The 17,227-nt window shown below is 36.1% G+C and overlaps 2 protein-coding genes and 1 long non-coding RNA gene across 3 annotated transcripts; 2 read left to right on the top strand and 1 right to left on the bottom strand.

The window, feature by feature from the left end:
* The first annotated feature begins 1,683 nt into the window (after positions 1-1,683).
* Positions 1,684-3,649, top strand: LOC110693972 (heavy metal-associated isoprenylated plant protein 39-like). The gene is made up of 3 exons (XM_021871148.1): positions 1,684-2,499; positions 2,880-2,955; positions 3,155-3,649. The coding sequence occupies exons 1-3, from the start codon at positions 2,494-2,496 to the stop codon at positions 3,484-3,486; spliced, it is 414 nt and encodes a 137-aa protein (XP_021726840.1). The 5' UTR covers positions 1,684-2,493; the 3' UTR covers positions 3,487-3,649.
* A 3,647-nt stretch (positions 3,650-7,296) lies between these two features.
* LOC110693971 (heavy metal-associated isoprenylated plant protein 39-like) lies at positions 7,297-8,364 on the top strand. The gene is made up of 3 exons (XM_021871147.1): positions 7,297-7,577; positions 7,785-7,863; positions 8,007-8,364. Exons 1-3 carry the CDS (start codon positions 7,572-7,574, stop codon positions 8,333-8,335), a joined length of 414 nt encoding a protein of 137 aa, XP_021726839.1. The 5' UTR covers positions 7,297-7,571; the 3' UTR covers positions 8,336-8,364.
* Positions 8,365-9,641: 1,277 nt separating this feature from the next.
* LOC110693876 lies at positions 9,642-11,442 on the bottom strand. The gene is made up of 2 exons (XR_002505696.1): positions 10,169-11,442; positions 9,642-10,053 (listed from the first exon to the last, which is right to left on the bottom strand). It is a non-coding gene; the product is annotated as an uncharacterized LOC110693876 (long non-coding RNA).
* Positions 11,443-17,227: the final 5,785 nt, after the last annotated feature.

Genomic DNA, 17,227 nt, shown 5'->3' with positions numbered 1-17,227 from the left:
TCCACAGTTACAATATATTCACCTCACTGATTTATTGATGTCTAATGGGCCGAATAGTAGATCCACTGTGGGCCCACAAAATTTTTACTTACTTTTTTTTTGAGCCCAACTTGATCTAAAGGATACCTTTCTCCTCGAGCCCAATCTTTATCCTTGAGCCTACAAGGGAAAAATAAACCCAGAAACAATCCCAAATCCATGACTCCATGCGTGGGAATGATATTGAATTATTGATACTGCTAATATATTATGGGAGTTCCTGTAACCATTTCTTAGGATGTGTAAGTTTATACTCCTTCCGTCCTATAATATTTGACACAGTTTTTATTTTTATCCGTCTCATAATACTTGACACATTACTAAATATAGAATGGCATCACTAATAAAAAAAATATTTTCCCACATTTCTCTCTCCTCACCTACCCCACTCCCATCCCACTTTTTGTAATCTTGCAATATAGAAATACAAAAGAGAATCTTTTATACAATAAACAAATGTTTTAAGTGGACCCATTTGTAGTTTTCTTAAACTACATGTCCACCCAACGTCCCAAGTATTATGGGAGGGAGGGAGTAATACACACTTATGCACATGTGGGTGATGTGGTCGATAGTAGGCATGCCATCGAAGAGAAGTTGATCTCTCCTTTCAAAGACTCACTAATAAAGCTCAAAATGAGGTTTCATCTTAAAACCAATTGATAATTGTTGTAACCTGTCTGCTTTTATCAATGCAATACATAATATTCACACACTTGCATTAAACACGAGGTGACGAGGACACAATGCCACAATTATTGTCCACGTATTAAGAATTAACCCATGAGAAAAGTGTAGTCTTCTAAGAAGCTGAACTCAATTTAAATAGTTTTGTTACATTACTCGTAGAGTCGTAGTGCATATACTCAAGCTACAACGAATGACATAAGGCTACGAGTTCTAGCAATGAAAATTTTTAGCTCACAACATTGCCTATGCCAAAACACTAGTGAAAATCAACGCCTGTTCAATTCTTAGTATTTACGAAGTACTCCGTAATTCCTTAGTTTTCATAATCTTATTTACATCTACTCCGTACCAAGTATTTCACGCATTAATTAGTGGTTAAAATTACAAATTACTCTTGGGGAAGTTCCAAAACTTGGGAAATTTACAAAATAAATAATTAAAACTAGATCAAACATCGACCAGAAAAGTCGTGGTAGGCTTAATTGTATATAGGGTAAGCTTAGCACATGAGTATTGAGTAGTGAGTAAATGAATGATAATTGTGATACATGATCTTACCAGCATAACTGGACAAATTTTGAGCGCAACTACCGGCAGTACAGCACACAACAAGTGAAAATTCGATTAAAATTATTCAACTGGGGAAAAAAATAATTGAAAATGTTTTTGATTGATGCAAACTTATTTTGTGAGGTAAAAATGTTGATTAAGATTTATAATTCTATCAACAGCCTAGCATAAACTCGGATATATTCCGGTTTTGAAAGTATGGTATTGGTCACTTACTCACTATCGCCGAAGTTGTCACAATGTTTCGGGAACAAAAATGATGTGTTGATTGCAGACTTGCAGTTGCCACGATACAAAAGTTCGTTGTAACCGTACACTACTCGATACAAGACTATACAAGTAATAAATATGAGTAAATACACAAAGGGGTGAGTAATTTTTAGTGAATCACAAAAGTACAGTCCAACACAGATAATATGAGGTTACACTATTTGCTTCAGACAAGATCACACACAACTTGTAAAACACCCCTAATTAAGTTGGACGATTTCACTCCATTCAATTGAAAATCATCCTTCACAATACAACCAAATTGAAACGATGCGGTCAAATGTTTGTACCATGATCCTATACAAGTTGTATATTGCATCTACTAGTACATATTTTTTTAAGAAAGGTACGTGAGTCTAAAGATCCCTTATCTCAAGTTCTCAAGAATAACCCAATACGAGTAAAATCTAAAAATCTCCTCATCTTCAAAAAAAAAATTAAAAAAAAAAATAAAAAAAAAAATACTAGGCTATGTCCTTTAGAACTGCTATGCTTGGCTGACTCAATCTGCTCTGCTGATACATGTTCTGCTTTGCTGAAATCTGCTCCCATCTGCCTAAAAACTCAAAATAACATGACCTTAAAGTTGTGAAAGAAGCCAACAAAACTTCCCAAAGAAGGCAAGTAAAGGAAGAACAACATCCAAACTCCAATTCACACGGAAAAAGGGTTATCACTTTATTGGTGTTGACGGTGCATAGTACGAGTACACTACTCGAGCCCATTGCTTTAAATTCCTTCATTTGGTTGACTACGAGTCTACGAGTATATCTCAATATAAATACACTTCCATCTTTTATTTATCACATATAGTAGTAACTCTTTCTCTTCTCAAAGTCTTCATCTTTCTCTCTTAATATAGGATCAAATTGAACAACACTTCAACGAAGATCTCGGATTACTCTCCTTATAAAATCCAGAATAATGAAGGTATGTAAAAAGTAAAATGCCTTTCCTTTTTTTTTTTTTTTTTTTAATTTCTTTCCTTTTTTGGCGATTCATCGTCAATTCATCATGTATTATGTATTATTGTTACTCGATTACTTCCTCTATCCCGATTTAATCGTTAGATTCATGTTATAGTATCTAGTTACGCTATTAACATGACTATTAATAATGTAGGTAATAGTACTTTGTGAATTGTGATGATTGAATGATGAACACATTATTTTGATTTCCCTTTCATAAATCTCAATATAATAATTAATGTACCTTTTAATTGTTGTTTTTTAACTTAATTACTAGTGCAATTTTTGCTATATGCAAGTATGCCATTTTAAGGCTGTTTTTTTTCTTTTTTTTTTTCTTAGAAAGTGGTGTTGAAATTGGATGTTCATGACGAGAAGTGCAAGCAAAAGGCAATGAAGATGGCCTCTTCTGTTTCTGGTATGAATAGTTAATTTATTTCCTCAATTCTAATTTTTATAATTAATATCACATTCGTAACAGTAATAAGTGTCTTAATTTGACTAGACTCAATCTGAATGACTTATAATCCAAATATAATTAAATGGACTTGATCCGAATAATCTAATTAAATGAATGGTGAAAAGTGTATGTTGACAAACTATTACTGAATTTGTAGGGCTTGATTCAATTTCAATGGACATGAAAGAGAAAAAATTGACACTAACAGGCGACATAGATCCGGTGGCATTAGTGAGGAAACTCAGAAAAGTGTATCATACAGAAATTGTCTCAGTTGGGCCTGCAAAAGAGCCCGAGAAGAAAAAAGATGAGCCCAAGAACCAAGAGGACAATAAGAAGAAAGATCAGCCCAAGAAACAAGAGCCCAAATTCCAGGCCCAAGTTGGTGAGTTTGTAACGGGCTTTTACACACCTCCCTATTATGTCCACTATCATCCTGTAAGCAACCACAGTGTGGAAGAAAATCCAAACTCTTGTGTTATTTGTTAAATAGTTTAATTTTCAAAGCTTAACAATTAATAATGTTTAGTCATTTTATGAGTTTTGCCTTGTATTTTAAATGGAATGTAGTAGAGATGCTTAATGTATAGTTATCAGCAATAATGTAAGAATTGAAGAGTTTGTTAATTGTTGTATAAAATATAATTATTTTAGTTAACGAAGGGTCATGATCACTATAAAAACATCCCATTATTTAAGGTAAGCTATTCCACGTAAAAGACATGGAATCATTGTTGTTGTGATTTGAGAATGATTAATATCATAATCACATGTACATCCCCAAGAATTACAAGTATATATCAGCATACCATTTAATACGTTTTGGATTAAAAATATATAGGCTACGCATGTAATGTGTGGAGTTTTACGTTTGTCAATTTACATATCTTTTATGTATAATAATAATATATTTAATTATCTATCAGTGAAAGTTATAAAATGCTAATAATTTGAAAGTTACCAACAAGATGAATCTAGTAAGCAAGCTATGATCCCATATGATTATTGTATTTTTCCAAACGTTTAAAATTACAAAATAAAGACTATTAAGGTATTTGTGGCGAATAAGCCCCAAAACTTAAGTCTCATGTGCAAATTAACATCCTTACTATTAATTGTTACAAATTAAACCTATATCTTTTGTAATATGTGCAATCAACACCTATAGACATTTTTCCAGCCACATCTAACCTGTAATTTTTTAATTCAACCGGATTACAATTATATGTTTTCAACTTTATCGGAATACAACTACATATTTACCACTATACAATACAACTCTTATACATTTGAACTACGAAGAATTTATATACTTAGTACATACATGTAAAACTTCATTATATATAGAACATCATTGAATACAAATCAATTTATACTGACATAAAATAAAATTTTGCAAGAGTAGCCACGCAGCAGTCGCAATACCGTTATAGTCTAAGATTTTCATCCTCTTAATTTGTGTAAGATGAATACCTCATAATTACAATAACACAATTGGGTTTCTTCCCCTCTTCTTTAATCTCTCCGTCTACTACTTTATTTATTCTTCTATTAAACATTAATTTGAGCTTGTTTTAATGGTGGAAGATGGAGAAGTAATTTTTATTATGAATTGAGACAGAGATGGTGAGATGAGAGAAAAAAATGGTGGGAGATTGAGAAGACCAGGCCATAAGGTTGATGGAATATTTTATCTAAAGAAGTAGATGGATTATTTCTAGTAGCATACAATACTATTAGATAGATCCCGAGCCTTGCTCAGTTTTTAAAATTAATGGTAATTGAAGTTTAAATATAGTATCTAAAAAATGTAATTCAAAAATCCATTTTAACAATAAATAATTAAATGATAAAGTTCTTAGGCAGATTAATACTTCTACAAAAATCTTTAAAAAAAAAAAAAAAAAAAGAGAGTAGAGTTAGGCCCTGTTCTTTTGAGCTTCTGGCCAGAGCAGAGCAGGACAGAGATTAGCAGAGCAGAGTAGAGCGAATTTATTGCTAGTTAAAATGATGGTTATTTCCCCTAAAAAAACAAGTCTACTTTGATATGTAGAGACATAATAATCTATTTGTGTATTATGTATTTATTGCTAATTAAAATGATGGTTGTTTTCTGGTGGAATTTGTTCATTTAGATTAGATAACTGTTACTAGTAAATAAATTGCATAATTTTCAAAGTAGGGGGTTTAATTTGCTGCAAATAATAGTAAGGAGACTAATTTGCACATAGTACTTAAGTCTTGGGGCTCATTTGCCACATATTCCATTAAGAAATTGTGTGGATTGTGTAAAATTTCAAACATTGCGATTATTTCACCTTATTGACTTCATAATTTATTAATTTTATATCGTTAGTATGCTTTCTCGCTTGGATGCTAGAAGAATGCCCATCAAGCTAGAAATAAAATTTTTTATTGGAATTGAATTTTCTAATCAGGTTTTTTGGTAAATTAGGTTGTATTATCGCGAAAAATCAAGGTTGATTAATCTTACTCTTGTACTCTTTCTCTTCTTAAAAAAAAAGGGTAAAAAAATAGTTTCTTTTTGAGTCTTGACCACTTCCTGCGGCTGCATATGCATTTGGAGTAAATGTATACAACTAACCCAACCAAAACGTTTACCAAATAATGCTCCACTCACTTTCCCGAGTTCACACCTGTTATACAAATTGTGACAATTTACTACTGTACTCCGTTAAATATGCCAATGATCGATTTTAGTCTATTTAGTAAATTCCATCTTTCTGTTTCGCAAATCGCAATCAACTTAATATGTGAATTTGCATGAAATTTATATCTAATTAAGACATGTTTTAAGACTTTTGACTATTATCTTTAATGATGCACAACCAAACTATAAAATATTCATATTCAAGCTAAGTTTAAACTGTGTGTCAATAAGAGTCTGATGACATTAACTAATTTGATACATGATGTATGTTTAATAATACCCATAGTTATGAAATAGAGGGAGAATTGGACAAGTAACATCAAGTACAATCTTTTTCAATCCCCTTATATTATCTTTCATTTATATGGAGTTACATACTTCTTCATCACAACCGATTAAATTAATTATTAACACATGTAAATGTTCATGTATAAACAATATACAAACAAAGATATGTTGGATTTTCAATTTTCTATGCATACATGGTCATTTTAATATATGCTTATTACCTTAGGAGAAATACGGTGTTCAGCTGGTGGAAGCATCATGATAAAAAGAATTTTAGTTCTATTTTTTTTCCCTTATGGAAACTAGCTTGAATCATCGGTATTATAAGTCAATTCATGAATATAAGTAGATAGCATAGTGCCATAGTGATGTCACTGTAAAAAAAAAAGATATACGTAGAACATTCTACAATAGAACATCATAGTATGTATACTACTAGTACATATATTATTATATATATTTACACGTTTTGCTTAATACCACTATATTTTAGTCCTTCATTTGCACCAAAAAGAAGTACAAAAAAGTTTAGTTATTAAAGTATTGTATTATTACTTGTATAGTTGTATGGTGTATCATTGAGTGAGAAAAAAGGTCAATATTGATGGCTGATCAAAAGGAACGACTAGAACGTAAGCAAGAGGCAAGAAACTTCAAAGAGAAAATGAGATAACTTTTAACCATATAATTTCGTTGACGAATGACGTTGACAATCTTGTAGTCATCCTTTCTTCATTAGGTTCTGCATTACACATTTCCACGCCTCTATCACCTATATTTTTGTGGGACCCACTTTGATTATTACTTATAATTTGTATTTGCAATTTTGTAAGCACATTATAAGCAGGTTTTTTTTTTAAGTACAAATTTGTATTATGCCTCTAACACCTACTTTGATTATTATTTCTTCAAGTAATTCATTTTTGATGAGTATGCTATTAATTAGAACATGCATAACTGCTTAATGTTAAACCAAGTAAGTAGGTAACTTAAATCGATCCCCTAACATATCAAATCAAGTGATTACGGACATTAAAAAAACTCAAATCTCACATAAAAATCAAAACCTAAAGCCTGATCCTGTTTAACTAAACCAACTTATAGCAGGTAAACAAACTCAATAAGTTATAAATTAATTCTAAAGTTTGTATTTTAAACAAAAAAAAAAAAACAGGTAGGTGAAGAAAGCTACCTGTATACGTCTAAGTTCACATGATCTCACTCATGATCTAGTTATCACTAAATCACCAAAATACAACTATTTTTTTTTTAAAAAAAAAAATGACAAATTGAAGAAATTGGAAGCTGCCATTGGGCTCACCTGATTGACTTGACACGCGGCATTTACACCATGACAGTACAAAGGAAGATTAAAATAAGGCTTACAATAAATTAAGAAGACTTGGCTTTTTCATAGACAGTTGACTTGGTAAGTAGTCTTGATTTATATCCACTTTCCCCTGTTCATATAAATATTGCACATGGCCACTTAATTTGTAACACTTCATACTTCACCACTTTCATCTGTTAACACTTTCTACTCTCTCTTACAATTCATCATTTTTTCTCTAAAGTGCAACATTCTCCGATCAAGAAAACCAAAAACATAGCAAAAATGCAGGTTAGATCTCTTACCTTTTAATTTTTGATGCTTTATCTGTCGTCTAAAGACAGCGTATGATTATCTATTGGTGATATTTTTTTGTTTCCTGTCAAATAGATTAAATGCGACTAATAATTACCACTTACCTCTTTTCCTATATGTTTTTTGTCAATATAATAAAATAATTTTTATTTTTTCGTATATTAATGTTGTTTTTTTCTTCAGAAATTGGTGCTACAATTGGACGTCCATGATGATTTGAATTGCAAACAAAAGGCTATAAAATTAGTCTCTTCTATTCATGGTAATTCTATATGTCCCAAAATAATTAGCTTTTCATAATAACGTGGCATTTGGTTTTTTTTTTTTTTTTTTAATTTTTTAATTTCAAATTTTCAAATATTTTTTTTATACAAATTTTTTTTAAATTGGGTATTTATTTTCTAGGGATTGATTCAATCTCAATGGACGTGAAGGCAAAGAAATTGACAATAATAGGAGACATGGATCCAGTAATTGTGGTGAAAAAACTAAGGAAAAGATATTCATCTCAAATTATATCAGTTGGGCCTGCAAAAGAGCCTGAAAAGCCCAAAGAAGCGCCCAAAAAACCTGATGAGCCCAAAGCTGGAGTACCGGTGATTCAATATGTTCATCCAATGCAAGCCCATAACTTCGGGAGTAATACCTACTACATTGATCCATACTATTCTAGATACAATGGTTATTATGTAAGAAGTGTAGAAGAGGATCCGGTTGGATGTGTTATTTGTTGAATGTGAAGTACTCTCTCGGTTTTGTAATATTTTTTTTTTCTTTTCAGGTTTGTCCTATTTTTACTAAGTTAGATATATTCATTACTAGATGGAAGTCCGTACAATGCACGGCTTTTTCATCTAAAATTTTTAATTATTTGATTTATTGTATTTAATAATTTCAGACAAAATTACAAAAGTTTAACATTTTTTTTTACTATAATTTATAATAAATTTATTAAATATAAATAAATTGTAAATGTGATATTTTTTCCGTTATATAAAATCTTTAATGTGAAACGATAAATTTTTAATAATTTAAATCCTAAATCATTATTCATTGTTTTACCATATCTTTTATTTCGATAGAATCACCAACCTCGTCCACAACCAACTTACTACATCAATGGATAAATTGAACCGTAAAATGTTAGTGATACGATTGTCGCGTGTCTACAAAAAATAAACCTAACTAAAACCTCCTAAAATGTAGTAGGGCAAGCTAAGGTCAATCCCACAGAGAATTAGATTATCAAATTATTACTTGTATATGTTAAAAACCCCTGATTTGAAGAATGACTATTACAATCTAATATATAAAACTACGGACTTGAAGATGAGCTTAGTACGGAGATATAAAACTAACAGTAATAAAAAATATTAAAAATCAAGAATGACAAAATAGGGATCGGGAGATACAATATAGCATTGGAATATCGATTGATCATCGAATTATATAAATCATGTTTTTATCTTAATGTTAGTCGATGAACATAAACAAACATTCAACACTTCCCTTAATTGCAACTAAACCAAACAAGCTCTTGGAATATTGTCTAACTAACTAACAATCTAGAACAAGCTCTCTAGACTCGATTAATTTAGCAGCATTAATAACTAGGAAGTAGCTAGCTTAAGCCACAAATCTCAAGAGCTCGGATTCGTGCAACTTAAAGGGCTGATAACCATAGGCATCGGACAAGCTTTAGTCACCCATCAAACACCTAAGTGCTACTAAAAAGTATTAATCCGAACAATTACGTGTCACAAATCAATATTCTAGCAAATAAACTAGCAAACTATACTAAAGATGACCGGTCTAAAATATAACTCAACTAATTCATACCAATACAACAGATTATCAATCCAATCAAGATATAAACATAATAAGCTCAAATCATAGCATTCTTATTCTCATAATACAATAATCAAATGTATACTATATCTCCGTATCCACGACTAATCTAGCCTGACATACTGAAAAGTGAAAGTTTAACAATGGAAGCTATATAAATCATATTACTTAAAGAAAATAAGGAAATAAATATAAACAAGTAAATGAATCTAATAATACTTGAAACAACTCCTTAATCTGATAATACTGAAATGATGAAAACAAAATTAACTTAGTACCAAATCACCAACTATTGAAATACTGCATGCAAAAATCATAAATTAACAAAGGAATCTAGAGTAATGAATACCAATTTTTCTTGAGTGAAAATTGGCGAAACAACCACGAACAACCAGCCCAGAAACTTTCCCCCAAAGTACAGCTTTCAACTTAACGAAATTTCAGCCTGTTTCATAGCAAACCGAGAGCTACAACCACCTGGGTTCCTTCGTCTTGCTGTTATGCTCTCCCGAGTTTAATGCTGCTGCTTTTCTTCTGGTTCTGTTCTGAACTTCGCTGCCCAGCAAGATCTCCAGATATCTCACACGACAATTCGCTTAATGTACTGAAAACACACAACAATTCACAGTGTGACTATAAAAAATTAGCCTTATCACAAAATAACCCAAACCAAAGGAACACTAAGCCACTAATAATCTCAGCAGCTTAAGCAAGCAAACCTGTAAAAGTTCTCAGACCTGCCGATTGCTGACCAAATAAACAATATGCATTAGTCAACTTAGAGAACACACCCACTTCACAATTGTTCTCAAATTGAAGCCCTACAAAATATCCATCATAAACACATTGAAGCAAACAAAAATTGACACTCAAATCCAATGCTTGAAAAAATTGACTAATGCATACAAATTTTAATCAGTATGAATATAGTGAAACTCAACTTGTTCATAGGCCAATTATAATGAATTAAACTAATTATTTATCAAAACAAACTTAGATTCATAGCAAAGTTATGGAATTAAAAAAAAAACAGTGAACCCAAAATAACGAGTCAAGTTCCAAAATCAAAGAACCCACAATACACAATCTACAGATTCTACACAGCCAAGGTTAGCAAAAACATTGCTTGAAATTGGGGAAAAAATTGAGCAAAAAAACGCAGATTAAAAAAAAAAAAAAAAACAACGTAATATTACAAATTTCAACTAAATCTATAACAGAATCAACAAAAAATACAGCATAAAAGAATATAAAGATGAATTAAGCGAAAAAGAGAAGAAACTTACTTGTAATTGGGGAAAAAATTGAGCGAAAGAGAGATTTATATTAGGGTTTTGTAAGCTTTAACAAAAAAAAAAAAAAAAAAAAAAAAAAAAAAAAAAGCCTTTCAAGCGCCGGTACCGGAAGCCGTTAAAGGTGACAGTGTGTTGGTCGGAAGCGTTGCAGGTTTGTCAGAATATGGGGTTGAATCAAGATTTGTAAATTCAGACAAACCCTATATTATTACAACCCTAAAATTACTAAATTGAAAAGCAAATCAACGACAAACCCTAGATTGCGAAGGAATTCGATAGATTAAGAATGCCACAAGAAAAACCTTACCTCGAAGCTGCTTCAATGGAGGTGAGAAAGCTCAGAATCCGCTTCAATGGAGAATAAAGAACACGAGTTCAATGGAGGAGAGATATGGAGAGAAAAGGAGGTGCAGCTACTTCAATGGAGTGAGAAAGCTGATAAACCGCTTCAATGGAGAAGGTGAAAATTCGGAGGTGGTGGAAAAGAAGGCGAAAACGAGCTGAGGGAAAACAGAAGATGGAAAAGCAGGGGGTAAGAAAGAAAGAAAGAAGAAGATATAATAGCCCGGTTTTTTTTTTTTTTTTTAATTTCGCTCCGGTTTGGACTGGATCGGTGCGAAATCCCTTTCTCCTTTTTTTTTTTTATTTTTTTTTCTCTTTTGTAATTCGCACCGATTTGAACCGGTGCGAAAAAGATGATTTCGCACCGGTTTAATAGGAACCGGTGCGAAAAGTCTTTTCCCCAATCCCGCCCATTTCTTTTACCATCGGTTTTCAAGAACCGGTGCGAAAAGTGTGGTGCCTAATTCATTTTTTCTACTAGTGAAGGGTCTTAATGGTTCCAACTTGTAAGACTAAATTTGGTTTTTATTTTTGGTTTTGAAACTTATTGATAACTAAGTTAGTTTTTCCTAAACTAGCCTTAACGTTTGAACACGTGACGGTAGCACGTCAGTAATTCTCTTGCAGGTTGTTAAAGGTATTTTCAGGTTTTCAAAGAGAGAATTATTGGGGTGTTACAAAAATTTTGATGCCTAACTCATTTCTTTCTTTTTACCCCACCACAAGACTGACTTTTACTAGGCTAGCAATTGTTCAAAGAATCAATTTTTCATTTTTTTTTTTGGCATATATACAAGTCTATAGCCAGAGGTTAAGCATTGTAGAGTTAATGTTGACTCATATGCAAAGCAGACATACCAAGGAGACCGAATATAATGCATTCCCCCCAAGCTTAATTCACACATCACCCTCAATGTGTAACTGTAAAAAAAAAATAAAGAAAAATAAAGGGAAAAAAATAGAAAGAAACAAGGAAACGAGCTCACCGGATGATGTTGAATGTCTTTAGAGTGCGGACTATATAGCTAGTCTGCCAACTCTTCCCCCAAGCTTGAACCTTAGTAAATGCATTCAATCTTCTGACAAAAATGTTCTATTCAATCATGTTTTGGTTCCCAGGTAGCTGATTCGCCTCTACCGCTGCCTCCACTGCTTAGCTTCTTTGCTGCTTAGCTCTGCTTCACTGCTTCTGGTATGATGCTACTGTGTGCTTCAGCTCGGATGAACTTGGCTAACGTGGCCCAATACAATGGTGACACGTGTCACCTTATGAGAGGTTCAAAATGAACTAATTCTCAGCTAACACGTGGCATCTCCAATCATTGGGAAAAAGACGGCCTTCAAGGCCCAATTCCCTAGATAGCCCACCATTCCTAGGTTTCCGTAACCTAGTAAGGAGGCGCGAATTCAAGACCCTATAAATAGGGAGATATTCCCACCAAAGGGGAAAAATATTCACAGAAAAACAGAGTAATCATTAATTGCAGATATTCAATTCTCCACTGAGAGAATACTCCTGATCTCAGAATCCCAGAAGATACTTTACTTTCCGCACTTTTTACATCATTTGAACGCGTTCAAACTTGATCGTCGAAGGCGGAACTCCACCCAAGACAGTGGTGACGACTTTGATGTTGAAACCTTTGTGGCCCCAAACGAGTCACTCAGAGCCAGGCGCACCCGTCTCATGGAAACAAGGGAACGGGGAAAAGAGCAAGTAGGTCCAAGTGAGGCAGCCGGACAGCCGTTTGGACAACCCCAGGCGGCAGAAGGCGCAGCCCCAGTTACTAGAGACAAACTCATGAAATTCATGACAAGTGTTAAAGGGGAAATCAAGGACTTGATCAATAAGAAGACGGTTGGCTCCAGCAGGGATCAGTCAGCCAAGAACCTTCTCCTTTAGAAAAGAAATAACCGATCAAGGACCGTGTGCCTACTCCGCATCCTAAACCAAAGGAGGGGAATCGGCTCGTGATTGATTTGTCTAAGATCTGATTCCCTGAAATAGGAAAAAGGAAGGTCATCCGGCATGTTCAGCCAAATGGATCGAAGAAGACTTATTCTGATGCCCAGATGTTAATCCAGCAGAAGAAATGTCAACAAATGTCTAAGTCGGCTTCAACGTCGACTTACCCAGACAGCTTTCAGAATAACTTAATGAGTTATTCGCAATCAAATCGAGATAGTTAGTCAGGCGGCATGTCCGTTCACACTAGCACTCAAATAATCCATTCGGCTCTATATGTGCCTTTGCAGCCATACATGCCGTATGGGCAACCATATATGCAGTTGGCTCTTTTTGGGGGTCAGGTGGCGCAGAATGTCCAACTTTTGGACTGGCAGCTTCGTCTGCTCAAACTTGGGGAACAACCTTTTGCGTTCTCCAAGGAGATAACCGAGGCGGCACAGCCGGCTAAGGTTAAGAATGTGTGGTGGGTACTTATGATAGTACCACCAACCCTGAAGATCACCTGATGGCCTACACCAACCTTATGTACTTACAGGGGTTGGATGGTGCTACCTGGTGCCGCTGCTTCCATCATGGAGATAGAGAAGGGCTTAGGTCTTATGTTACCTGGTGCCGCTGCTTCCATCAGGCTACATTGAAGGGCATTGGCCAACGATGGTTTGGCAACCTGCCAGTCGGCTACATCAATAGCTTCAAGACGCTTGCGTACTTGTTTGCTTCTAACTTCTCTATGAACATCCCTACTAAGAAAACCAGTCTTGACTTGTACCATACATCATGGAGATAGAGAAGGGCTTAGGTCTTATGTTAGGCGGTTCAATCTGATGAGAATTCAGATTCAAGGGTTGTCTGACGAAGTGGCTTACACAGACTTCTTTAAAGGTCTGAAGGACGGGTCGACCTTTAAGTTCAACCTCGTCAGAAAGAGGGTTGTTACCCTCCAAGAAGCTCTGATGGAGGCAGAAGCCTATATACAGACGATTGAACATTGCGTCATTAGTAAACAGACGGACCCTAAGAAGTTTGACAAAAAAGAGAGTCGGCCTACTCAGCTGGCTAAAAAAGAAGAGAGCAAGAAGAGAAAAGAAGTCTGGGTGGCAGATGACTCTGAATAGCCGTCCTAGAAAAAAAAAGAAGGAAAAAGAGTTTAAACTGTACGTTCCTAAGTAGAGTTTAACAAGGACTACTACTCCATCCTCATGGAGATCAAAGAACGGGTGACTATTAGAAACCGGCTGCAATGAAAGGTTCCGTCAAAAATCGGAACAAGAACAAATACTGTCAATTCTATGAGGACATAGGTCATGACACCAAGGACTGTTATAGCCTCAAACGGTTGTTGGACCGTCTGACTGATAAAGGGGTGCAGAAGTCTTACATTCTGAAGTCCAAGGTGACCCCGAGGACAAATAATGGACAGTCGTCCAAAAAGGCGGCCCAACCTGCTAATAGTTCAGACACTGATGAAGAGCCGATCTATACAATAGCAGGCGACTTTGTCGGAGGAGGTCCAACCATCCGAGACACCAAAGACTATATCAGGCGGTTGGATGTCAACTCAGTTGATGAGGGCTAGGCGTCAAAAGACACCTTTCATGAGGTCATCATAACTGAGAAGGACAGGGGCAAGGTCAGGCGGCCGCATGATGACCCCATAGTCATTGAATGTAAAGTGGTCGACTAGAAGGTAGGTCGGATCCTTATTTACACCGAAAGCTCGTCTGACCTGATCAGCCATAAGTGCTTGGCAAAGATGAAGTACAAGCTCAGCAGTATGCACAAAGTATCTCACCCCTTAGTTGGTTTTGGGGGTGGAGTAGTGCATCCGGTGGGGAGGCTTGACCTACCCATCTGATTAAGGGAGAAGGACGCCACATGGTAGTCCAGTTCTTGGTCGTTGAGGAGTTGACCGCCTATAATCTGATATTGGGTCGTCCAACTCTGAATGAATCCAAGGCCGTCATCATTCCATCCCTTATGCTTCTGAAGTTTGAAAAGGATAACGGATCAATAGGTTCCTTGAATGGGGATCATAAGACGGCAAGAGAGTGTTACATCTCAGACGTCAAGCCTACTGTGGCCGCATTCGGCCAAGGTGAAGATCCTATAAACCTTGATGAGGTCAAGAAGCCGCGCCTGCTCTAATAGCAGCCGGCAAAAAGAGAAAGGCCGACCGGTTGGTGGCCGTAAAAAAGGAGAAGCTATAGCAATCACTGATTGGGGAACGGTCAGACGAACTCCGTCCCCAGCTGACTGGTGAACACATTGATATCGTTCTAGACGACACACGTCCGGATCTAACTATTAAGGTTGGGACGGTTGCTTTTGCGAAGTTGGGTGCAGACTTGCACAACCTGCTGAAAGAATTCAAAGAAATCTTTGCCTTTGAAGTAGAAGAGATGGCAGGCGTCAGCCCGGATTAAGCTGTTCATAAACTTGCCGTGGATCCCAAGAAGAAGCCGTTTAGGCAAAGAAAAGGAACCACGGTGAGGAAAGAAGTCAGGCGGCAGCCGCCGAAGTAAAGAAGCTGTTGGATGACTTCCCGGAATGGGTTGCAAATGTTGTTCTTGTAAAAAAGCCGAATGACACCTGGCGGATGTGTGTTAACTACACAGATCTGAACAAGGTATGTCTGAAGGATAGTAATCACCTTCCAAAGATCGACAGTCTGGTCTACTCTACAGCCGGTCATGCCTACTCAGGCTTCCATCAGATACCCTTGTGGAAAAAAGATCAAGAGAAATCAGGGGTTATTCCGTTATACGGTGATGCCGTTTGGGTTGAAAAATGCGCCTGCTACCTTCTAACGAATGATTAATACAGTCTTCGTTAATCAGATTGAGAGGATTGTAGAGGCGTACATTGATGATATGATAGTCAAATCCAAGCTATAGACGGATCACCTTGTTGACCTCCGAGAAACCTTCACCACCCTCAGGCGGCACAAGGTCATGCTTAATCCCAAGAAGTGTGTCTTTGGTGTTGAGTCTGGGAAGTTTCTCGGATTTCTGATTGATCAAAGGGGGATAAAGGCTAACCCAGAGAAGATACAGGCGGTTATTGACATGAAGTCACCCCGCACTGTCAAAGAAGTACAAAAATTAACTGGTTCTCTAGCGGCTTTGAGGAAATTCCTCAGCCGATCAGGTGACAAGTGCCTCTATTTCTTCCAAGCAATAAAAAAGAAGACTAGATTTGAATGGGGAGAGGATGTTGAGACGGCTTTTCTGAAATTAAAAAAACACTTGCACTCGTTGCCAAGGCTTGTTAGCCCTTTGCCGCAGGTGGTGCTTTACATGTACTTAGCCGTCTTAGACCACGCCCTCATTGCTGTTCTCCTTGCTGAGAGAGACGACATTCACCTCCCGGTTTATTTCATCCCCATGTTCTTCGAAATGCTGGACTACGGTACCCCATGGTTGAAAATTTTGGCCTTGCTCTTTTCATGGCAGTCAAGAAGTTGAAGCCTTACTTCTTGGCACATACGGTTGTGATCTCCACAGATCAACCCCTCAAGCGGCCAATGACAACTCTGGAGTCATCCGGCAGGATGCTCAAATGGGCTATTAAAATGCAAAGTCTTGAAATCTCTTTCGAATCAAGGAAGGCAGTGAAGGGTCAGGCGTTTGCCGACTTCATTGTTGAAATGACAAGGCCGGCTGAGCCGGAGAATTTTTACCAGGTTTGGAAAGTGTATTTAGACGGGAGCTCTACAATGAACGGCTGTGGTGCAGGCGTTATATGTCAGTCCCCTGAAGAGGACAAGTACGAATATGCACTACGGTTTAAGTTCCAAGCCTCGAATAACGAGGCAGAATATGAAGCCCTACTAGCCGGTATCCACATGTGTATGGCGGCAGGGGCAAAAAAAGTTGACGCCTGCTCTGATTCACAATTGATCGTTAACCAATACCATGGTGACTATGAGGCCACCCATTCGACTATGATAAAATATTTGCAGGCAGTCAAAGAAGAGGCCCGAACACTTGATGAATTTCATCTAAGTCAAGTGCCCAGGTCAGAAAACAACCAGGTGGATGCTCTCTCTAAGTTGGCATCATCCGCCTCATGCGATACACCTAGGTCAGTCTTTTGGGATGTTATGGAAAAAAGAAGTATTGAACAAGATCCCATTGGAATTCTGGACCGAAGCTCAACCTGGATGGATGGCA

Source organism: Chenopodium quinoa, unplaced genomic scaffold (genome assembly GCF_001683475.1).
Source record: "Chenopodium quinoa cultivar QQ74 unplaced genomic scaffold, ASM168347v1, whole genome shotgun sequence".
NCBI lineage: Eukaryota > Viridiplantae > Streptophyta > Magnoliopsida > Caryophyllales > Amaranthaceae > Chenopodium > Chenopodium quinoa.
The sequence above is the reverse complement of the archived record's forward strand: the minus strand, read 5'-3'. Positions and strand labels throughout refer to the sequence as shown.

Bases quoted from the DNA above. Each gene is read 5' to 3' on its own strand.
- LOC110693971 (XM_021871147.1), top strand. The intron at 7,864-8,006 runs GTAATTCTATAT...TTTATTTTCTAG, and splicing joins ATTAGTCTCTTCTATTCATG to GGATTGATTCAATCTCAATG.
- LOC110693972 (XM_021871148.1), top strand. The intron at 2,956-3,154 runs GTATGAATAGTT...CTGAATTTGTAG, and splicing joins GATGGCCTCTTCTGTTTCTG to GGCTTGATTCAATTTCAATG.